This window comes from Parasteatoda tepidariorum, chromosome 3, assembly GCF_043381705.1.
Source record: "Parasteatoda tepidariorum isolate YZ-2023 chromosome 3, CAS_Ptep_4.0, whole genome shotgun sequence".
NCBI classification, from domain to species: domain Eukaryota; kingdom Metazoa; phylum Arthropoda; class Arachnida; order Araneae; family Theridiidae; genus Parasteatoda; species Parasteatoda tepidariorum.
In genome coordinates this window covers 65,063,303-65,088,550 of record NC_092206.1, presented here as the reverse complement: position 1 = coordinate 65,088,550, position 25,248 = coordinate 65,063,303, and the positions used below count along the sequence as shown (strand labels likewise).

Below are 25,248 nucleotides of genomic sequence, written 5' to 3'. Positions count from 1 at the left end.
TGAATGAAATGTGTTTTAAACAAACATAATTATTTGATAAAATACGTGATCATTAAATATAGCAGTTTAATGATAAATAAATACAATAGTAAAAATTAATAATAAAAACAATTGTAAAACAAATATGGAAAATTAAAATGAGTTGAACAAATTCTTTCAAAGAGATATGTTATAAAAAAATCTGTAAAAAATATAAATGCGTAATTAACTTTTGGCGCCCTCTCTAAATTTTCAGATGCCAGCGCAGATTTGTAGGATTAGTGCGAAATAAAAGTGGCGGCAGCTAAGATCGCTCTAAAATTAATTCATTGCAAGTTGGCAACTGTGCCATTACTGTCTGTGTGTATCAGTTTCATTTTTTCACCGTTTACAATTTTCATGAAACTTTTCCGTTGATAATATTTAATTGTTATAAAAATGAGAGAAATAAAATTGACTCGAAATTTTTTTCTCTGGTGTATGTCTGTTGTCTACCTATCAGCATTTAGTTCTTTATATGTGCAAATACCAGGTTTGTGGTTAATATTTTTTATTCACTGTATATCTTACATTTTGTTATATGCTATAGTTAGATTTTATAATGTTTGCGTACATTATATGCATCCTAACGAAGAATGTAAAAATATTCTATATTATAAGTTTCAAAAAATTATCTAAATAAACTACATAAATAAATTTCTTATTGTCAAAATATAATTTTGCAATACCGGTGAACTTAAAAAGTACTGATCAGCAGTTTTCTAATTAATTGTAAGTGATCCAAAGTGAAGTTTTTCATATATAATCGCCAAGTATATAACCACTTGAATAACTATGAATATAATCTCTTATATTTATATTTTTTTGGAAGTCGGAAAGTCTTACAGAAACATTTTAAAAAAATTCAAGTTACAGGAGTCTGAAATGAATAACAAAATAAAAAGCTAATAAATATTTTATAAAAATTACGTAGAAATGCTTTAAATGCATGTTTTCTACAAATATGTAATTTATTAATTTTATTTACAAAAATTATACTGAACTAAGTTTATTTACTTAAAATAATATTAAATTTGTCAAAAACATTGTTTCGTTATGTTTGTACCATTTTTTAATTGGAAGAAAATTCAGAAATTATTTTTGGACAAAAAAGAAAATATAAACAGAATATTTTGTAATCACTCATAGAAAGGACTATAGTAATTAGTGTATATAATATACTGAGTATTTTAATTTTAAAAAAATACATTCTTTATAAGGAGTTATTACTAAAAATTAAAATTTTTCAGGCATAAGGTTTTGAGATTAGGTTTGTACGTTTTTTATGTCTTAGTGTGAATTAAATTTGAGTATAATGGTAATAAGAATATTTTATATATGCAGCAAATGTCTAACAATAATGATGTATGAAAATATAATTCTTAATTTTATTGAATTTTATTCGGGATTTTTATTCAAATTTTTTTATTGCACAGCTATTTTATGTCTATTTATAACTTTAATTTGCTATGAATTATTTTAAATAATGACAAGTTTGACTATACAAAATCAATTAAGTACCAAAAATTTTTTACTAATAAAGTTTAATAAACAATTGTGTTTTGTAAGAATTATTTTTTTACATATAAAAACAGGTATTTTATTAATCTTTAAAATAGATTTTAAATGTGAAAGAATATAATGCAATTAATATTTTACCTAAAAGCATTTTTGCAATGTGGATCAATGTGCTAAGCATTTTTTTATGTGTTTAAAAGTGTGGACCAAGATACCCTTTCTGAGTATAAGTCACATTGGTGCATTTTTGTTGGTAGTTGGTCCAGTTATTTGTTTGACGGAAATTGTTCGTTGCAGTTTTTGTGAAGATTTTGATAGTAGTAGTAATGATTTTTGGTACATTGTGCTTCCTACAACATAGGGATTTTTTCCAGAGAATTTAATAAAATTTTTGAAGGAAAATAATTGTTGCTTTTTTTTTAGAAATATTATAAGATACATTATAGCCATTAAGATATCAAAATCATAAAATATAAAGATTCTTCATTAAAGGGATGTAGAGATGCATTATCTCTAACATGAAGATTTTTGTTAAGTTCATTAACGATCGGACCGAGGCATGAAACATAACGCCAAGAATTCAAAATCAAAAGTTATTGAATTGTTCCCAACAGACGGATAGGAACATGGTAAGAGATCCGTAGTTGGTGATTTATTGAAAAATAAAATTTCGAAAAACAGTGGCAATGAAAATTATTAAATTAATTTTGAAAAAATTTGGCTATCGTTTAATCGCCATAACGACTGTGAGAGTTAATATAACACTGTAACTAGTGTAACTGGAACCTTTTTGTGGTTAGAGAAAGATAGTAACCTAAATATAAAAATAGATTTTGGAGTAAAGAGCTAATAGGAATAAGAGTAAAGTTTTGGAGTAAAGAGTTAGGAATAAAGAGTTAAAAATAGATTTTGATGTTCAATTTAGTGGTGACAGTGAACTAATAAGTTTTACATTTGTATTGAATTAAAAAGTTAGTGTTAAAAAGAGAATAAAATATTTATATTAGCTTTGTAAAAAATAAAATAAAAAATTGAATAATTGGTTTAATTTAATTAAAATTAAGTTAAGAATGATTAAAAAAAATTTAAGAAATTAGAGAAAAAAAATCAAACTATATGGTTAATTTTTTAATAAGATAAAGAATAATAACTAAAAAATAGACCAGCAAATTCTAGTTCTCCCATTACAATATAGTCAATTTTTTTAATAATCAATCAATAGACAAAATACATTTTTTTTTCTTCCATTATGCACTTCTTAGAAACCAATGTTTTTCTAATTGTTATTGGTTTTTCATCCTACTTTTAATTTAATGACTGACAAGTAAATGTGTTATTTACACAATTAATTTTTATAATTTTTTGTAGGTCTTTTTGGAGATAAGGGAATTTTACCTGCTAGAGGTATTATCTCGATTGGTAAGTGTTTTTCTTTCCATGTGTTTAATTAGTATGTACATTACATAATTTTCAAACCTGCACAAACTTTTAAATATTATTTTACTTTATTGATGATTTTTTTTTATTGAGTTGTGATAATACTAGTTTTTTGTCAAATTTTTCGAAAAGAATTCCTATTTAAATTTTTTACTGTGTACAATTTTTAAGAATCTAAAAAAATTTTAAAAATGTACGTTTTTGACTATGCAGAAAAGTCAAGAGTTTAATATAAATTACATAAAAATATATCTTACTGTTATTTATATTACCATTATAAAAAGTTTTTTTAGGGTGTTTGTCATGACAATTAGTAGAATAATATACTTAGTTAGCATGATCAATTTTTTTTCCTTCATGACTTTAGAACCAGTCAGTGTGGCTTTTCAGTGTCTTTTTTTTCTTCTTTCCCCGGGTTATCAGCCGGATACGGATTTTCGCAGTTCTATTTTTATTTCTAAATTGTTACAAATTTTGGAAGTGAGTAATCACTTTTAAGGATTATTTGTGCTGATTTCGAAGTAAATCCAAATAAATTTTTGGCAGTTATTACTAAGGATATCCATTCAGTGATAGGTCAAAAACAAAATGGGCAGGTTCAGTGTCTGTTAAGTTTTCAGATTGTGTGCCATCCTAACTTATAAAAGAAATAATCTATTGTAAATGTTTTTTAAATCAATTTCTAAAATTTTCCTAATTTTCAAGAATTTAGACTATGAGATATATGGAAAATTAAACACTGATATAAATATATTAGAATTTGTCTGTCGGCATCAGGACAGTGCATAAATTTAAGTGATTTATCTGGTTAACTCTCCGTGTTTGGCTCAGTTTTTATACTCTCCAGTCCTGAAATACAGGGCGGCGATTTTTAAGTTACTTTTAGTTTAGTATTTTTCATTTTAAGTAATTTTTTCACCACTAAATATCAGAAATTATAAGTATGATATAAAATGCAATGTTAAAGCATCAATCTACTGGTTACTATATTAAAAAGTAGGCGTTACTCTCTTCCTTCAACGAATTTTTCTATATAATTTGCGAAATTCCCGAACCCTCTAGTGCCACCTAATAGCGAAAATAAGCATAAGATGATGGTTTTGGATGATGGTCGTACACGGGGAAATGGTGGAATCCATATTGAAATCAGGGGGGAAATTTCTTCGCCCGCGATTTTCACGTGACACGTAGTGGGGGACGAAACAGATACCCTGCTGAAATCGCGGGAGCCGTACGCGGAGGCTTAACTGGAGTCCTTCGAATAACTATAAAAAATATATGTTCTTGATTTCTTAAAAACAAGATCTATGTTATCTTGGCTTCTTTTTTTCTTCACTTTTATGTGTATATTTGTAACTTTAACTTCACTTTTTAAAGCAAATATTTATTTTAGAATCTGGAGCTGAAGTTATTAAAAAGAAAGCTGAGCAAGTTCCAACCCTTCTATGGCTGGCTCCAGCTCTTGGTATAGATGTGCATCTTATGATGGACCTCATTGCATTGCTAGGTATGGTTATATCATTTGGAAGCATGGTATGGGGTAGAATGAGAGATATATGCAACTTTACCCTTTTGTGGATTTTGTATTTCTCACTATTTCAAGTAAGTGAATATTTGTGATTCTGAAACCACTTTTCTTTAAAAAAAATCTATTAATTCTGAAGTATTATTCTTTTACAGATTGGGCAAACTTTTTTGTGGTTCCAATGGTAAATAAAATTTTATATAGTTTATTTTTTTCATACAATAGTAAAAAAATTGCTGATTTGATTCCCCTGATTTTATAATTAAATACAGATATAGAAAATCTGGTTTGTCATACCGCAGAAAATGTTCATAATTATATTGAAATTCTTATCAATAAATTCTTAAATAGTTTGCTTTTGTCTACTATAACATATTTAGAGAATATTGAGACACAATGGCTCAGTGGTAAAGGGAGCTTAAATCAGGGTTTGATAATCAGTGGTAAGCTAAAGACCAGTAACTAAAAACTATTACTAGTATGCAGTCATTTTACTGGTTTATTTACTCTATTAGAATTTTGTTTAAAAAAAAACTAAAAAGGATAAAGCAAATTTAAAAATAATGATATAGCAATTGTGTATGTTCACATTTGGGAAGAAATATGCTATTTTGTTACAAAAACTGACCTAAATATAAAATCGAAAAACCAAATTAACAAACCATCATTTTAGAGCGGTTGGAAATGTCTTAGTGTTTTGAAATGCCATTTGCAAAAATATTATGGATAATAATAATAATAAAAACTGTTCGTTACAAGGTTCGTTTAAAAATTGTGGTATATTTGTTATCTGATATCTAAATTTGTTATTTTGATCCCTGTAATGTGTTTGTTTGCATGATTGACTGCTGTTATTGTTGTTTAATTTCTTAACCTGTGAGGTAATTTACATAAATATGGCCTTTTATGTTTATGGAAATAGACATATATTATAATAGATTGGTGTTAAACATTCTTCCTGCATTTCTACATGATTTAAAATCGTTAAAAAAAAGTTATTTTATTTTGTGCTATATCTAAAGTTTTATATTGTTACTTCTTTTTTTAGGGATACTTTACTACTTGAGGTTGGTTTCTTGGCTATTTTGGTAGCACCTCTAGGATTTTTACAAAGCTCTATAAAGACTGGATTCTTTTCATCTTTACCGAATCGACCTCATGATATCATATCAATGTGGATGGTTAAATGGTTACTATTTAGATTTATGTTTGCATCTGGTATTGTCAAACTAACTAGTATGTGTCCAACATGGTGGGATTTATCTGGCAAGTATGGCCTTCAAGGCATCCATAATTGTTTTTTTTTTCTTCCCTTTTTATATCTGAGTTTTAATTTACAAGTAAAATCTACTTTCAGTGTATGCTACTGATATACGCTTTTCAATGGTAATGGTGACTGTCACTAATTCAATTTTAAAACAAAAAATATTTTTAATTCATAAAGGATTTTTTTTTAATTTGAATTTTTATACTATTTTTGTGATTATTGAATAATTATATACTACAATGCATATCTAAATTTAAAATGAGTGGATATATTTTTATTGAATTTCAAATAGTTTAAAAGAATCAAATAGAATACTGTAACATATAAATTTCATTTCTGACTGTATGATTCTTTCTCCCTTTAGCTTTGTATCATCATTTTGAGAGTCAGTGTATCCCAACTCCTCTAGCTTGGTATGCTCATCATCTCCCTCAATGGCTCTTGAAATTAGGAGTTGTGGGAACGTTTGTCATTGAAATACCTCTCCCATTCCTCTTCTTTGCTCCCATCCGTTCTCTCCGGATCTTTAGTTTCTATGCTCAAGTGAGTAGGGGATGATAATAAAATAAACAGACTAGAAATTCTTTCTCATTACCATGATTTCTCACTCATACTGAAAAATATTGTTATTTTTGGTTACATTTTTCAGGGTGCGTAGTGTCTTTAAATAGTGCTTAAAGGTGCTTATTTTAAATTTTCGTTTTTTTAAAGTTCTTAAAGGTGCTTTTTTCATGGAGTGTTTTTAAAAAGTGCTTAATTTTCCCTTTTTCAAGATGAGAATTTTCCTTTGCAATGTTGATTTTCACTTCGAATTAATATAAAAGGCAGAGTTCACATTGTTCTATTCAACGTTTTCACAATTACTTCAACCCCAATCTATATCAGTGTATTGTCAGTCCGTAGCATATGAAAACGCCATTTGTTTTACGTGATTTTTGACAATTGTCAAAAAGAATGCCAAAAGGTTGTTTTTTTTTTTGTTGGACATTACGGTTAAAACGAGATAAAACCGTCAATTGTCAAAAACTTTGCAACCCTGTCTAATTATGATATTTTTTTTAATTGCTTAAAAATATTTTTTGAGTGCTTGAAAAATGTTTAAAAGGTGCTTATTTTTTGTTGAATAATTTGGCTAAGCACCCTGTTTTTGTAGATTTTGAAAATAGCCACACTGCCAAACATTTTCTATCGCACACTTTTCAATATGCATAAAAATTAATCAAATAAAACTTACAATTTATAGATGCATAAAGATTGAGGTCAAGTGCTGCTAATTTAGATTTTTCTTTGTGACCTAATAGGGAATCATTCATTAATTAAATTGTGTAAGTCATAAGTTTTGTGAATTTGGTTTCCATGGTCTTTTTTGCTATCTAATTCTTTTCCATCTTTGTATTATAAGTTTTATGTTGATGGTGTTGTATCTTTGTATATTGTTGATAGTGATAAGTTTTATTTTTATGTTGATAGATAAACCCCATGTATAACAAGCCGGAATTTAACAAAATTCTGAATTTAAAATGCAAAACAAAAAGTTTTGAATGGTTCAATGTTAGTAATATATTGGAATGCACTCTTTATATGAGTAATTTTTTCACTTTTTCTCAAATTTAAAAAAGAAAATAATTTTTTAAACTGAAGAAGAAGAAAAATTCTAAAACCATAAAAAAAATTACCCAGTACACTATCAATTGTTTAAAGTTATCAAAGGTATTTTGTCACATTATTGTGAGGTATGTATGAGTGTCATTTAGAAATATTTGAATCAATTTTCTGAGTTATAGACAGGATGGACCTTCAGAGAGAAAAAGGAAAAATCAGCCCATTGTCTCGTTTCTAGAAGATTAGAGATTTTTTTAAAGGGGCTGTTGGAAAATTTATAGAACTTTTAAATAAAGTTTCTTGAGTAGGATGTTTTTTATATTAAGTTTTTGTACTTAGAGGGCTTAATTTTTTGTACAACTGTGCAAAATATTTTCTAGAGTAGTAGACTGCTAAAACTAAATCTTACAGAATGTTTGGTAGTTTTGCTAATATTTTAAAAGTCTCACCACAAACAAACAAAATGTCGTTTCTTATGAATTTTTGAATAATTTATGTGTAGCTGTGCGAAAATGATTTTGAATCAAATTTACAAAGCAAAGATTCATATACTAAAGCATAAATTTACCTACCACTAGATGAAATTTTCCTGAAAAAGTAGAAAGTTGGCAACCGTGCACTAACTTTGAATTCAGCAAATATGGCAATAAGGAAAATAATAAAAAGAGGAAAAAATTATTCTCACCAATAACCCTAGTGAGAGGTATGGAGTCTCCTCAGTATAGATTTAAAGGAAGTGATACACTTTGATACAGTTTTTCTTTTAATTCACACCATAACAATGTTCCATATTTTTCTTTTCAAGCACTTCACATAACTTTCGATTTAAAATTTTATAGCTCGTAACAAATAATCACACATTGCCCAATAATTTATTTTATTTAATTTTTTAAATATTTCATTTCATCTTCTTATTTCTCCACTTTTCACTGCACTTTCGTGTCTTCAGAGAATCTTGGTCTGTTTTGGTTGGTTTATTAGCCAACCATCTTAAATATCTTCCCCGTCTAAGTATAAGTCATTGGTGAGAACCAAGACCCCCCCCCCTCAACTCTAATGCATTGAAAGGTACAGAGTGATAAAAAAAAAACTGTCATCATCCCTAACTGGCAACACTTTAATTATTTGCAGAGACTTCCCATTCTTGCTACCTTACCTGTAATAATGACATAAGTTAATTAGGAATGCAAACATTTATAAACCTCAAAAAATTAATGAAGTTTAAATAGAAACAATGTTGCACCATTTTTCTTGCCAAAAGTTTTTTTAAAGAAAAAAAAAACATGCTGTTGCTGTAGGTTATTATTGCATAGCAATTCTTTTGAATAAATTTGCGGCCCCAAGATTAGTTTTTAATTTCTTTTCTGTTTTTTTAAACCTGCTTCCTAATTGTTTTTAAATTAAATCTTTTAATTTTATTTTACATGCTTTTCTTTTTAACTTAAACAAATTTAAAAAAAAAAATTTATTTTATCTTTTAGATTTTCTTTCAAATACTTATTATTCTAACTGGAAATTTTAATTTCTTCAACATACTCACCATTGTCATGTGCTTGTCTTTGGTTGATGATGATTTTCTTTTGAGCCTTGTTGGTCGCCCGACTCCAAGTAAGTTGTATTTTTATATGTGTTTTCAAAATATAATATGTTGCATAAATCATTGTATTTTTAACTTCTTTTTTTTTTTGTAGCTTCTAAATCATCTAGTGGTGCAGCTCTTCGGTGGACTAGGAAAATTCTGACCTTAGCTATAGAAAATATTGTTATTTTATGTATTGTATATGGCACAATTAAATACTTCTCTCTGAAATTTCAACCTAGTTGGACTATTGATAGTAAAATTGGTAGGTTATTTGTGAATTTTTAGTTTTGGTTGTAGTAATCCTGTTTATGTTCTTAAAGTTGGCTGCCCAATTTAACTTACCTATCTTTACTATTATTGTTACATTAAATCAGCTCTGTGAAATATTTTTTTTCATAACATTTATTCTTTTCTTTTGAAGCATTTTATTTTATTTTCAATTATAAAAAATGTAATTAAATTTTTTTTACATTAATCTGTTTTTTTTTTTTTTTTTAAATACTTAATTGCATATGTTAATCTAGAAAATCAGTCTGCAAAAAGTTTTTAAAGAAAAACTTATTTTTTTATTTAAATTGCTATGCTGTATTCAAAATGAACCTTTTCCAAATCATTAAATAATGCACCTGTTCAAGGGTTTCAACAAACAATTAGGTGTACTTATTATTACATTTGTTTTAAAGTGTTCTGGGGGAAAATTATATTTTCCCTATGAAATAAAAAAAAGGCCACTTTCATGTAATTGTGAAATAGAATTCCATGAATAATCAATAATATTTGTAAAAAAAAGTGCATTATTTATTTGATGTAACTAAAATATTTTATTGCATATTTAGATTTCTTTCATTTTGGCATAACAATAGTGAATAAAGTAATCTTCAATGAATTAGATACAGTCAATAAAAAACATGTCAAAGGCTATTTCATTTATTTATAATGAAACTCAAAAGCATTATTCACAATTCTTCAGGCATTTGTGACCCTAATCTCCCATGTGTGTTATGTGGTATTCAAACACAAATTTAGCCTTCTTAACTAATATTTACTCATATTTTTGTATGTTTTATAATTATAGGATTCCGGTTATATCTAGATTATCAAAATAAAATTAGTAAGTATGAGCATATTAGTTGTTAGGATATACCAAAAAATGAAAGTCATTAAAACTTGTATCAATCAAGTTTTAAAAAAAAGTTTTAAAGCTACAATTTATATCACTTAAATCTCTAAATTCATGCAGTCAAAGTTAGAGAATCTTTTAAATGTTTTAAGTCTTAGAATCTGATGAAAAATCTCTGTAAATTTCCTTGCTAAGTTATTACTATTTGCTTTTATCTTATAGGTTTGATTGAAAGTGGCACTGCAGTTATTTTAACTGTTTTTGCATTTTTTATACATGAGAATATTTTATGCCTAGATTATATTAAATTAGAGATGCACAACTTTTTTCAGAATATGGCATCGCGTGAAAGAAAGAAAAAATCTGATTTTCAAGTGTTGGAATTAGAGTCGAGTAATTAAAATTATAATAGAGTAGTTTTTTTTTGTGCTTTCTATCTAGATATCCTTTTTTAAAAATATTTGCTTTTATCAACACTTTAATATTATGGCAGGGCAAATAACAGGGTTTCTATTAGACTTTATTCTACTCTTTTTTTAAAAAAAATATGATAGTTGGAAAACTGAGATGTTTAGCTTTAAAATTTTCTTTCAAAAATTAAATTCGATTTTTGTTTTGCTTTTGTATATATATTATTTTTTATAGGTGTCTTATCATTCCACTGTATATTTATAGATCATGTCTCTTTTAACGTTTTGTGGGTAATTTTTTCTCGAAAAATATTATTTTTGGCATAGAATTTTATTTTAAAAATTAAGATAGTATTTTTTTTATTTCTGTTTATATTTTTTTAACTTCACCACTTTATTTATTTAAAAAGCGGTTACACAGTTTTTTTAAAATTTATCTTAAATATTTCTTATCTTAATATCGAATTATCCTTGTTATCTTAAATATTTTTATAATAGTTTTATTTTTCTTCCTTTACCTCATACCTATAGCATAGCTAAGTTTTAATATTTTTCTATAATGACTAAATTTATTTATATGTAAAACTATTTATACATATTTATATATATGAAAAATCATTAATGATATTTATTATTGATTTTTTAAAGTAAAAAATGTTGCCATTCGAGCATCGAGTATTTGATGTTCGGCCAAATCACTATACATTACATCCCTATTTTTTAAACTCTAATCATTAATATTTTTGCATTTTCAGGTGTGGTAAAATTATTTAAATTTTTTACTAGAGTTTTTGTATTTGTTTAATTTTGTAAAAAAAAGTATGTATTTATAATTTTTGTGGTGATCTCAGTTCACCGCAGTGTCATCAATCAAATGCAAATACATTTACTTGGTCCTGTATAAACTGTATTAATTTTAAAATACATACATGCAACTTTAGGCAATTTATAATACATACCTCATAATCATTTGCCTTGTTTACATCTAAAACTTTTAAACTCAGTTGGCTGGTAAAATTTAATAGAAAACTCTCAAGAATTTCTGTTTTTAGAATTTATCATTAGGAAAAAAAAATGAAGAAATTTATCATCGAAATTAAATTCTTTCAAATTATAAACATTGTGAAAGTTAGCAAACAGAAATTTCTTTATTGATTATTTTAAGATGTGAAATGCTTAATTACAATAAGAAACCATTTTAGTTTTCAATAAAATTCAGAATCAGCATGGGTAACCTATCAAAAGTTATATTAACAGAATTTTTTTTATTGTGAATTAAAAAATTTCTATTAATTTTCTTTCAAAGATTTTTATTTCTATTCGATTCTTTTGTGTGTTGAATAGTTAAGGTTTTTATTTATAATAGTTAATATTTTTATTTATACATCATTTTATAATTAATTACTTTTTCAGAACCCCTGAAATGTTCATCTGTTACTTATTTTACTTTTAGGTTTTTCTGCAGCTGAATTTAGAAATACACTATCAGAAGTTATGCCAGCAACTGTTTTCATTGGTGCTTTTGCTCTGTGTGCTAACATTCTACTTGCTGTTTATAAGTAATTTTATTTATCATTTTAGCTAGCCCTTTCTTTCTTATGTAGGAATTTCATTTTTTGCTACATATCATGTTTTTTTAGATTACAATCATGTTTACCTAATATTTATAGAGAGAAGGGGTATGTTTTTGTCACCCCTCTCTCTAACTAATTCAGTGTTACAGTGAAACCTCCAGGAAGGATTACCTTTATGTAGCGACCTCCTCTATTTACTATCACTTTTGGGAGGCACAGAATTTTTTTCCTATAGACTTTGTGTTGAAGAAAACCTTAAGGAAAGACCATTAAAAACTCTCCCAGTGATGGGGCAAAACCTCTGCACCAAGTGTGGGAAAGGTTAGATTATGAAACATGAAAAAATATCAAAACAAAAAAAATTGTCAAACAAATATATAGATTAAAATGTGTTCAAAATATTTTTGACTGGTTTTTATTTAGAGAGATCTTTTTGACGTTATCTGAAAGAGATCTACAACCTTATGTTGCAGTCGAAGTGCATTAAAGACTATCCTCAATGATCTATTTTTGGAGTTGAAAGTTAAATTAAAAAAAAAACTAAGCATCTCAAACAAACTACTTCTCATCTTTAAAAGCTAACTAATTTTTATGGTATAAAATTAAATGCAAATGGAAACAAAAAAACATAATTGTTTATTTAAAATGGCTCTATCATTCATAATTTGTAAAAAGATTTTTTACACATAATTATAACAGTAGCTATCATTTTTATTGATGCTAATTTTTATTCATCAATCTTGTTTTATAATTGATTATACTTTTTAAATTTTAGTTCAATTACTGAGCCTGGAATTTTCAAAAAATTGTATGCACTCATTGGAACAGCTTTTGTATCAGTTGCTGCTCTGTGGCTTTTTACCATTAGTGTGGTATGCAATTTTTATTTACTAATTTAAAAAATTGTCAGTTCCTATTCATTACTGTGAATCCTATTAATTACTGTTAATAAAATATTGTCTTAAAATATTGGAGGAAGTACTGTATATTGTGTATTTTAATTGAAAGCAACTCAAAATGACCAAACAAACTTCATTCAAAATTGTAATTTATAAAATCTGTTGTTTGACCAAATGTCTAAATTTCGAATTTGTGTTAAAATATTATTTTTTTAATCTAATAACTTATGTTTTATGTGATTGGCAAAAAGCTGATGATGGAACTTAATTAAAAATTATAACTTCAGTTTCAATTTTTATCACAGAAATATTGTCAGAAATAAAAAATTTATAATTATGGCTATTTTTTTATATCTAATATTTAATAATTGAAAATGAAACTGATAAAAAAATTAAGATAAGTTTCAAAAGTATCAAAAAATTCTTACTAATTTACTTTTATTTCTGATATGTTTTTTGTTATTTTAATTTTAAATATGTTTTTATAAAATAGTGTACTGGAGCCTATCAAACTGACTGCCAAATCAGTTATTATTCTATAAAAAGCTAGTTTTTTAATCAATTATCTACATGTACTATATTTTTAATAATATTTTCATTTGCTTAGATTTTTTTCATTTTAATTTAAGGATTTTATTTAATATGTTAAATTGTGTCTAATCACCTTTCATGTAATCTTTTAATAACAGAGATGCTACTCTGGTTAATGTTAAAATTTCGAAAATGTGACTTGTTAAAAGTAGAGGAAGCATTCAAAAATTAAAAGTAATTGAAGTCATAATTTTAGGTAATTTTAAAAAGATAAAGAAAATTTTGATTAAATCAAAAAAATCATTTAATTTTTAAAAGATCCATTTACTTATTTATAATTTTATAAAGATGTGGTAATGAATCTAATCTTGTATGCTAGATCTAAGTTATTTCAAACATTTTTAATTCATTTCTTTTGTGCAGTTCTTTTGAATCCTAAAAATAATTTAATAATTTTCTAAATTGTAACCTAGACATTGTTTATTAAATCATTTTTTATGCAAATGTTTAACTTCATTTAAAACTGTTGAAACACTTCTTTACTTTAAAACATTAAGATCTGGTTAAGAAGTATTGAACCCACTTACAATTTTTAATTAAATATTAAATCTTCACTTTGACAATTCCAATTAACAGTTGAGGAAAAATAAAAATTTCAAAACAGTTAACAGCAAAGTCATTTATTTTTGTTATAATTTTGTTTCAGCATAACTTCCCTTCTGTATACAAGTTACCTGTATCAAGTCAATGTATTAAATAGTATATTCAATAAATATAACATCTGAAAAATTAAAAATATACTACAAATATCTACAACTAAACATTGTAACGTAAGAGTAACTAAAATCATACAGGACTAGATGGCTATGACACGTATATCAATGTAAAGATTTAGATGCCACCAAAACACTAACATGTTAAACAGTTTAGTCACCATAATAAATGACTTGTTTTAAAAATTAAAGAGCATATAATCTTATTTATTGTTATTATTTTAGAGAAGAGTATCTTAGAGTTATTGAAATAGATAGATGGTGAAAATTTTCCTCAAATTCCTCGCTCTGCTTAGAGGAAGCTAACTGAGAATGCCTTATTCTGCACTTAGCTGTAATGTCGATGAGACCCAGAAATTCTTAATAAATGTTTGATCTACTGCTGCAAGATCTTATTAAATAAATTTTTTGAATTAACTTAGAGACACTGTTCAATACTTAAGGTACTGTTTTAAAGATACCATGCCTGCTAATAATTGTGCAACTTTAATTTTTGAAGTTAGTTTTTTTTTTTCTTCTTCCTGTTAAAGAGTTTTAACATTATCTTTTAAAAAATTTTCTTAGAATAAAATCTAAGCAGTTCTATTTTTTATGTTTTTTTAGGTCCCTCATGGTGCTTTAGACGTTCAATTCCGCAACAATTTGTGGCCTATAGTTCACAGGTGGCATAAACGTGTTGAAGAATTCCACATATCTAATTCATACGGTCTTTTTAGAAGGTGAGATTACTGTATAAGTCAACTTTTCAAACTTCAAATGTTCTACGAAAATTAGCAGATGAACTTAACTATGCACCTGCAATCATGAAATATTGATGCATTAAAAAATGAGATAGATATGAATGACTCCCTATCAATTAATCCCTTTCAAAGGCTATTTTTAGTATGTCATATGCAATTAATTTTGCATTTTCTCTTATATTTAATTTGCATATAAAGATTTTTTTTAGGTTACATGCATACTTGTAATTGCATACATAATGATAGAATAAGAAATGTTCAGATAATTTATTTAAAAGTATGTAAGAAAATATATCACAATGAAAACTTTTAAAACATACCATAATGCTACAAATTTGTATATTCCATAACATCTGTGTTATTCTGGTCTCACTCATTAATGAATTCTACTACATCCTCAGTCTCACAAGAATTGATCTTCACCTTTGCACACTTTTTGAAAGATTTTACAGTAACTTTTAAATTTTCTTTTGCGAGCGAATGTATCACATCCAGAGTGAATAAGGTGAAATATTTTTGAGGTGCAAAAAATTTTGTAGTTCTAATAATTTATATATATTTTGATTTTGAAAATTTTCGTGTTCGATTTCTTTTCCCAGTCAACTTAAACCCCCAAACAAAATTTTTCTGCCTGTAATCAAAAGTAGGGGATAGACTTTTACGCTGAGATAAACAGTATATGTTATCACTATTTCAAATGTTTAAAAGAGACCAGCAAACACAGAAGGATTTCAGATTTATGGTCCTATATAATCAAGCTGGATACATTTTTAAATAAAATTGAAATATATTTCTGGAAAACAAAACAATGTATTTATTATATACCCTTATACTCTTAAGTTCAAACTTACATACTAAAGCTTACTTGCATACAAAATTTACTGCTTTCAGACTGACAATGCGGTTACGCCAGAAACTTTTGTTTTTTTTTACGACAGCAATATTTGATTGATTGAAAATGCTAAAATTAAATTCTGATGAAATTAAAAAAATTCTACTCGCTTCATTTGAACAATATTTAAATTATCTGCAATTTATAACTGTTGCTGATGTGGAAATTTTTTTAAATTTTTTTTTATTTATAGAATGACTGGTGTAGATGGCAGACCTGAAATAGTTATTGAAGGCAGTAACTCTTTGACAGCTGGATGGAAAGAATACCACTTTCTATATAAACCTGGTGAACTATCCCAACGCCCTCCTGTTTTAAGTAAGAAATCTTTTGTTTCATGTTCTAATTTTTATATAGTACATTTTAAATTTTGTTGTTTCAATTCTATTGTTTTATTTATTTTTTTCAAAATTTATCATTATATTATCAATTTTAAATTTATCAAAATCAGAGGGTTTAATTTTTTTTTTTAAATATTTCTGCGTACCTAACAAACACCTATTTTTCTTGAATTAAAAAAAAAAAAATTTAAACCCTCTGATTTTGATTTTAAAAAAAAAAAATTTTGTAGCCTCTGATAAACACTTACATTAACTTCTAGTTGACAAATATTTTGCTATAAAATAATTTAACCTAATAAAAAATAAATTGCATTATAAAAAAAGGGAATCTGAATTTTTTTTTTTTTTTTTTAAGAACAACTTTTTTTAGACATTATGATAGTTTCCTTTATGATTGAGAAATACGTTTATAAATTCCCGGACCCATTTTGATGTTTAATAACTCATAAAATAATGAAGATATAAACAAACTTAAGGCATTTATTGATGGAATAACTCATATGTTTTCCTTTTCAGATTTGAATATCTTTACTTTTGTAAATATCGTATGCACGTGTGGTTAGTTTCAGATAATTTCATTTTCCAGTCTAAATATCGTCTGCTTATTGATTGCATATTTCTCTCTTTTATTTTTGGCGACAATTGCAATGTTATGTTTACTTTTGATGTGTTTGTTCTATGTAGTACTTTTCTATGTCATGTTTTATTTCGAGGGGGTATTAAGGAGAATGCATACACCACAAGAGAAAGCACAGATTTTATGGTGGCTCATAGAAACGAAATCGATAGTGCAAGCACAGAGAAATTGCAGAAAAATGAACCAAAAAGATCCTCCATCCAAAAGCAGCATCTTGCGGTGGAAAGAGAATTTTCTAGACACTGGAAGTATCGCAGATAAGAAATGTTCCGGACTTCTATAGTGATGACCTAAAAGCCAGAATTACAACCGCAATAGCCTCTGTGGATGCCGACATGCTTGCTGCTACCTGGCGTGGAATTGACTATCAACTTGATATTCTCCATTCGACTAAGTGGGCACACATGGAAGTTCATTGACAAGGGTCATGAAACTTTTTGAGTCTATCTAACCATTTATGTTATTAATTTTAATCTATCTTTATTATTTTATGAGTTATTAAACATCAAAATGGGTCCGGGACTTTATAAACACCCTGTGTATTGAAGATTATGTTATAAAATTTGCAAGTGGTAAGATTTTTATTACCATCATGTTTTACCTATAAAAAAAATCCATTTTTATTCTATTTTTTTACACTTGTATAAAAAATTTGCCTTGATCTTTCACTTTGCTCTTTGTTTGCCATTTGAAAAAATCAGAAGGAAGCATAAGATTTTTTTCATATATATTTAAGTGCTGTAATTTATTTTGTACCTGTTACTATGTAATTTTTTCAATTGACTATTAATTATTAAAATACTTTATGTAAATTTTTTATTTAAAAAAAATTACGTTCATCAAAGTCAACTAACCCTTTGTAAAATATCTTATGTTTTATCCTACTTTTATTACAAATATTGGTACAAATTTAGGTCAATGATTATCTTCATGCGTAGATCAATGTCTATCTTCATGTGTCACTATTTGCCCATGTCTCAATAAAAACAGACACTAATTGACTCAAATTTTTTAATTGTATTTAGAAGTTTGACATTGTGGCTTTTTTTCATTCATATTAATAACTTTGATTCTATAGTTCCCCATCAACCACGTCTGGATTGGCAATTATGGTTCGCTGCTCTTGGAACATATGAACACAATCCCTGGTTTGTCAGCTTAATGTATCGTCTGCTAGATGGAGAAAAAGATGGTTAGTATTTTTTTTTTTTTTTAGATATGCCTTTAAATATAAGTATAATGGTATAAAATTTCTAATGTTAGATCTGTAGTTTTTGACAATTATTTTTCATTTGGAAGGTAGGGCGAGAAAGCACATGGATCATTTAATGCTCATTTAGTCCTTAAGTTACAAGTTATGCACACCCCATTTATTGATTAATGTAAAAATTATTCTAGATGATACCCATTTTTTATTAGTTTTAAATTTTTTCATGCAAGAAATATTTTTTTCTTTAATTTATAAATTTTTGCAGTATATGTTTTACTTAATCTACTGAATTTTACAAAAATTTACTTCTAATCACTATTACAAATTTATAACAAAGAGCAATATTGCTATAATTTCTTTTGTTTTCAAATAATTTAATGAGTTGGAAAATTATTAAGACTAATATTTTGGTCTAAAATTTAATGCTCATAAAATTAAACTGTTTCAATAAGAAGATATTCTATAATAATGTGTCTTTGTTTTTTCTGTTAGTCTTAAAACTCTTGGATACTGAAAGACTACCATTCCCACCAAGCAAACCACCGAAATATATACGTGCTATACTGTATAAATATAGTTTTACTTCCCCCAGTGGTTCATCCAAGTAAGCATTTTTATTATTGTATTTTTCTTTCTTACTATTATAAATTTTTCATGTAAAATTTTTATTTTCAATTTAGAAAACCCAGCGATTGGTGGACTAGACGTAAAGTACGTGAATATTTTAGCAGTGCTAATATGGATGAAAAGCAAATGAGTGAATTCTTAGATGCAGCTAGCATTCCTATGGTAAAAATATTCTTTGTTTTCTTATTATGCTAGTCTACTGAGCAATGCACAACTTTTATATAAATATGCTGTGTCTCTATAAATAACCAACAGTCCTTAATTTATCATAAAGCCTTAGAGCACCAGACCTAGGACTCCCTCATTTTTGGAAACCCCTTAAATGCTGCTTTTTTTTTTTTTTTTTTTTTTTTTTTTTTTTTTTTTTTTTTTTTTTTTTTANTTTTTTTTTTTTTTTTTTTTTTTTTTTTTGCTTGTTTGCTTAAGAATTGTTTATTAGAACTATGTGTTAACCTTAAGATAGAAATTGATATAAGCTCAAATTTATGTCCGACTTAGGTTCAAACTTTTTAAAAATTATTCAGTATAAATTCAATTTTTAACAAACAGGTAAATTATGTCCAAAGTAACGACCAGGAAGCCTCTGACATTTCTATGCCTAGATCCTTCGCATTTCCATATTAGGCCATGAATACCAGCTGTCCTTAACGATAAACATGTGCAAGTACATTAACAAAATAAGGTTATTATTCATTGGTATGGTGTGCCCCAAGTTGATTTAAGGCTTCCGTCTAAATGAAATGATCAGTTAAAAGTTAAACATTTTGGTTAAGTGAAATACAATGAATCTTCATCTTTCAAAAACCAATTTTTTTTCAACTCATGACAAGAAAAAATTTGCTTAATCAATTTTAAGCTAGAAGGCTTGTGGCGAATTGTGGAAGCTGCTTAGACACAAAAGTGTGTTAGAGGAATTTTTTTTTTCTTCTCCAATTTGTCAAGGAATTTTATTTTGCCTTGAAAAAGGGGGAAAAAGTGCTTTTTTTTAAAAAAACAGGTAAAAACTGTAAAATAATCAGTCTTAGAATTGTCAGTAACAGTAATCAATTATTGAGATTTGAGTTATATAATTCTAACATCTAATAATATTCTTTGTTTTTAAAATTCCACATTTTAGTGTAACTTTTCCATGTTCATTTTTCCATGTTTTCATTCTTTTACTCACAAATTAATATTTAACTTCACAAATTAAAATGTCATAGTTGTCCAATAAGAAATAATGTAATATGTTCAATAAGAAATTGCATGGTATAGATAAAACAAGATCTCAGTTTACATTAAAGTTTTCCTGAGACACCTGGAAAAGTTAGGTTTTCTGAAATTAAGTGGGAACCCTGATTTCTTCATGTTTTAAATTTCGCATGTCATAAAAACTTAGCTAGTAAAGTAATAGGACTTCGGTAAAATAAACTGTGTTTGTAACTATGGTTGGTAAAATAAGATATGTAAATTATCACAATAACTTCCATACAAGAGATTAAAAACCACAAGAATTTATGATGTAATCTCACTTGGCAAATTTTTTTAGTGTTTTCATTGTTAATAAAAAATATGTGATATAATAAAATATAAAATGAAATAAATATCCTCATGTATTAACTGTTAACTGTATAAATTACCATTAAAGTGCAAGTATTGAACTTACATAAGTTTCATTATTTACTAAAATAAAATACAAATCGAAGTTTGCTGATAAGCAACATAACTGAATTAAACTTATGTAGCTGCAGGTTTTAAAAAGAAAAACACATATTTATGCTGCATCTTGTATTTTGTGCAATGCATTTTTGCAGAATAAAATTTGTGTTTTATGTATTTTGTGTTTTAAATATTAGGCTATTTTAGAAGTACAATTTTAACTTCTTTTCCTAAGTTAGCATTGTATTCTTTGTAATAGCATATTCTGTATTTCTGATAGTTTTTGTGCTATTTTTCCAGGAAAAAACACGCTACCTGCGAGTTACAAATGCGTTTCTAAAGAAAAGTTTGATCCAGATAAGAGATTACATTACATCAGTTCAACCTACAACTTTTATATGGTCTTTAATTGGTACTGGTTTCTGCATCAATTTCATTGCTCCAATTTTGAGGCTGTAAATTTTTTTTGTAACACTGGCTTGTTGGAGTAAAAAAAGGACTTTTTTTCTAGAATTTTTCTTATTCTCTAACATTGGATGCCTTGTGTGAAATGGAATCCAGAATTTTTCACCTTATTAACTAAGGAAGAAAAGCATATTTTAAGGCTTTCAGATAAATAAAATGCACAATGCAAATTTCACATTTCTGTATGAATTGTACCAAAACATATTTTTTTGCATATGTTAATAACTTAATGAACATTTAGAGCTTAGGTTTTATATGTTAAAAAGCCTTAAATAATTAACTCAAAATGCATGTTGCCTTCAGATTCATTTGCCTTTTTCATAATATCTCATGATTTCTTAAAGCAAGAAATATTAAGGATTGTTTAAAAATCCTTAGCTTATACTACTGATATTTTCCATTTGACTTTCTATTTTTGTTAGACTTTTAATCATTTTTAATATTTAGTTTTTGGGATAGTTAAAATCTATGAATATGAAATGGGGTTGAAATATTTATTTTTAATTATCAATTTATTGTTTTTTTTCTGTAATTGATAAAATTTTATTTTTTTAAATCGAATCTCTTACAAATGAACTAACACAATGTTTTATACCTTCAGATTTAAATTACTAAATAGCTTTTGAAGTAGGATAACTTTGAAGGGAAAGAAATTTTTCATATATAATTAAATTGAACACTGTTACTAAAATTGTATTTCTTCAACTCATCTGATAAGTAAAAAAGTCTTACTATTTTGTGAACTCATTATTATAAATGCAATGTAGTACTAAATATGTGTATGCCATGTTAACAAATAAGTTGCATTTTTTTTCTCATGTTATGTAACATAATTACTTTGCTCAATATCATCCAGTTATTGGTGAATTTTAAAGATTGTTTAATCATGAAGCAAAAAATTATCCTATTATTTTGATTTGTAATATGTAAATAATAAATACGTATTTTGTTTTTATAAATTAAATATACTTTAATTTCTAAAACCTTTGTCAAAAAAAAATTTATATTAAAGCTTTTTATAGTCACTCAGTTTCAATTGTCTCTGCTTATATATTTTTATGATTTTGAAGTATTAATTTTTGATAAAATGAAATTATATTGTCTGGTGATCTGAAATGTATCTAGCTGATAATAAAGATAATTTTCTATTACCATTTGACAAATTATGTCTTTTACGGAAACATGATAAAATGAAAAAGGAATATGTACTTTTGTATTTCCTGAGCTAAATTTTTTTTTATTAAAAACAATAGGTGCCAAATTTTTCCGTTTTATTTATAAATGAATTTTAAATTTCTTAAAACTAAAATTGATTTTAATCTTTAATGCCATTATACATGATACTTTCAAATTTTTGTGAGAATTTCTTTACCTTCTAACTTTTGATTTAAGAACATATGGTGAAATATTTTCTTTCATGAAAAATTAGTTTTCAATGATGCAACTAAACTTAATGTTCAATTCAGTTTGCTGCTGCAACTTAGATTCCTGAACTAAGTTGTGTCAATTAAGCAAAAATCTATATTTTTTTGTTTACCAATGGCGAAATTCATCTCAATATGCAAGCAAAACTTAATTCCTCAAACCTCCCAAATGAGGGTTTCAGCATTTATGAACTATTTTTCTAAACGTTTTTAAGGGAAACAATATGTTAAGTAGCGGTAATTTTTTTCATGTCTTTAATCAAAAGTTATTAGGTAAAAAAACTCAAGTGTTTTAGAGACATACTGCCTATTTTTATTTCAATCATTTTAACTTAGTAATCATTTATTACTCAATTTTGATTGCTTTCTCATTTTTATATCGTTGAAAACTTAAATTATGTTTTTATTCATTATATATTAAAGAAACTTTTTTTTTAGCTTTTGTTAAAGAAATTTAAAACATTTATTATATTGACTAATACTACAATTAAATCCTTTTTAATATAATTAAATATTAGAAGAAATATCAGGCTTTGTGATGTTTTTTTGTAATCTAATCATTATTATGTCTTAATTTATTGTATTTTTTTGTACTGCTCTTTCTTGCCTTTATTAAATTTTTAATATATTATGATTTTAAAAAATAATTTGATAATTTTCTGGCTACTTTAATCATCAAGAATTTTTAACTCTTATTTTATATAATTTTTAACAAATAACTAAACTATTGATTCAAATCTGACTGGTATAAATTTCAATTTGTTTAGAAATAGAAAATAAATAGTGCTCAAAATCTTTAATTTTACTTTTTTGTAAATATGTGAATATTTGATACTACAGCTCATTTCTTGTTGTCTGCTTTCAATTGCTGTGAAATTGCCATTGTACTATTCACTGATAGTATTTTCTTTACATTTCTAAATAAATGAATTTTCTTTTATTTACTATGTCTTAAAATTGTATGCTGTAGCACGATTTTGTGATACTGTTTACTGCATTCAATTATAAATTATTGCATATTCTCAAATGTAAAAAAATAATTTTGTACTTTAAAAATTTTTTAAATCTTTTGTCTATTTATAATACTGGCTAACATTTAAATTATGTTGAATAGTAATTTATTTAGTGATAAATTTATTTTTTTAAATGAATGCTATTTTGATACCTACTTTTACGTTTGTTTCATTTTTTTCTGTTAAAGTTTGTAACCTACCATTCCTTTCTTTGTTTTAAAGATTATTTGGTAACATAATAAATGGATTCCCTTTTCATTTTCTTATGCTCATTTTTTGTGCTGTCTACTTTTTTTTTAAAAAAGAAAAAGCTCATTTTTTTGATGATTTGACTAAGAAGTTTATAACTGAACAATAGTCCTGCTTTGTACTTTATTCTGGTTTATAAATAATTAAATTTTAATAAGATTCTGTGAAGCTAGAATAGTAGGTTTAGGAACAGTGAATATTGTTTATTAAGTGATTTCTGATGATTCTAAGAGAGAAAAACTGATATATTTTATAATTGAATCATTTCTATAAACAGCCTTGGTTTGCAACAGGCTGTAGAGCCACAGAAGACGGCTAATCACTTTTAACAATAATTTAGAATTAAATGAAAGCTTATTTAGTAGACTTTCTTTACTGTGGATGTGCAATAATCGAAATATTAAATAATACTATTCAGCAAATTTTCAAATTTCAGTTTTGCATGCATAGGGAATGAATAACATGGAAGACAGTCTACGGTCTTATGCTAGTTATTGGTTACGTTTACAATGGATCGTTTTATCCTTAACTGGTGATCAACACCCAGTTCTCGTATTTGCATGAAAGGGGTTCGGACAGTCACCATTCGCTCATAGGTATGGTTCAATTCTGTCAACCACTCTGGTACTTTTGTGAGGGACAGGCTTCATGCTTCGTTTGCGAACGGAATCCTTCCGTTTTTCTGTTCGTGTGTAACGCTTAAGGTATTCCCGTCTACGTTCTTTGGCTTTTCCAGCCTCGGTAAGTTTTGGCCTTGGCATCGTTTTTTTCTCGCTTCAACTCTAACTTTTGGGACCGTGTCAATCAGTTTGGACATTCTTTATTCGTGATATTAGTATTGAAAATGATCCAGTTTGAACTGTAGGTTAGAATTTCTAATTCTTAATAAAAACAAAAATATCGTTCAAATGATGAAATTCTCTTTTATTCACAACTCAAGAAATATTTATTTGGTCCCATGTCTCAAAAATAAATTCACGAACTTGATGTATAACAAAATTAAAAGTGAAAAAAAGAATTCTAAAAAAAATTATCTAACAGCAGCGGTCGCCATAGCAACGCATGCACATTGCCTGCTATTATTCTTGATTATTGTAAGTAGTAGAAAAGTGCGGATGCCATGTAATCCAAACCAAGACCCATTTTGCCATTGGGTAATAAGCTATGTTCTAAAAAGCCAAGCTCATGAAAGAAAGATTCAAGAGTGGCGCTAGATTTAGCCCGACAGGGGGTCAGCAATGCCCCGACAGGGGGGCTAAGATAATTTTGAAAATAAGCAATAATTTTTAATATACGAAAAATAATTAATATGACATAGACATATTTGTTCTGATAAAAAATTTATCATGATTCAAATATTAACAAAGAAAAAATATAAAAGTGATATCTGAATAAATAAACAATTTATGCACATCCATCATAAGATTCTACAGTGTTCTCAATTAAATATTCTACTCAAACAATGCAACTCAAACAATAAAAAATTTATGCACAACTAGAAAAAATTCCAAAAATTCGAGCTTACTACTACTAATGTTTAATTCCGTAGCCTTGTAATTTTGAACCTAATCCAGCAGACAAGAGAACTCCAGGATCAAGTAGTGGAAGAAATTTTTGCATTCGTGGAGGACGTTTTGATAGCCCGCATTTGAGTTACATGGAGAGGAAAACCACGAAATCCTCCTACGGTTAGTCTGATACCAAGGGAACTCTAAGAAATGATCCGCTTACCACTGAGGATATTTCACGTCAGCAC

At 26.7% G+C, this 25,248-nt stretch overlaps 1 protein-coding gene across 1 annotated transcript; it reads left to right on the top strand.

The window, feature by feature from the left end:
* Window positions 1-301: 301 nt before the first annotated feature.
* LOC107445681 (lipase maturation factor 2) lies at window positions 302-23,501 on the top strand. The gene is made up of 16 exons (XM_043051694.2): window positions 302-511; window positions 2,905-2,955; window positions 4,367-4,575; window positions 4,654-4,682; window positions 5,547-5,764; window positions 6,130-6,308; window positions 8,849-8,975; window positions 9,059-9,211; window positions 11,933-12,038; window positions 12,829-12,925; window positions 14,860-14,975; window positions 16,082-16,206; window positions 17,945-18,058; window positions 18,569-18,680; window positions 18,757-18,865; window positions 20,642-23,501. Exons 1-16 carry the CDS (start codon window positions 418-420, stop codon window positions 20,798-20,800), a joined length of 1,998 nt encoding a protein of 665 aa, XP_042907628.1. The 5' UTR covers window positions 302-417; the 3' UTR covers window positions 20,801-23,501.
* The last annotated feature ends 1,747 nt before the right edge of the window (window positions 23,502-25,248 follow it).

Bases quoted from the DNA above. Each gene is read 5' to 3' on its own strand.
- LOC107445681 (XM_043051694.2), top strand. From the start codon at position 418: ATGAGAGAAATAAAATTGACTCGAAATTTTTTTCTCTGGTGTATGTCT. The intron at 6,309-8,848 runs GTGAGTAGGGGA...TTTATCTTTTAG, and splicing joins TCTTTAGTTTCTATGCTCAA to ATTTTCTTTCAAATACTTAT. The intron at 9,212-11,932 runs GTAGGTTATTTG...TTTTACTTTTAG, and splicing joins GACTATTGATAGTAAAATTG to GTTTTTCTGCAGCTGAATTT.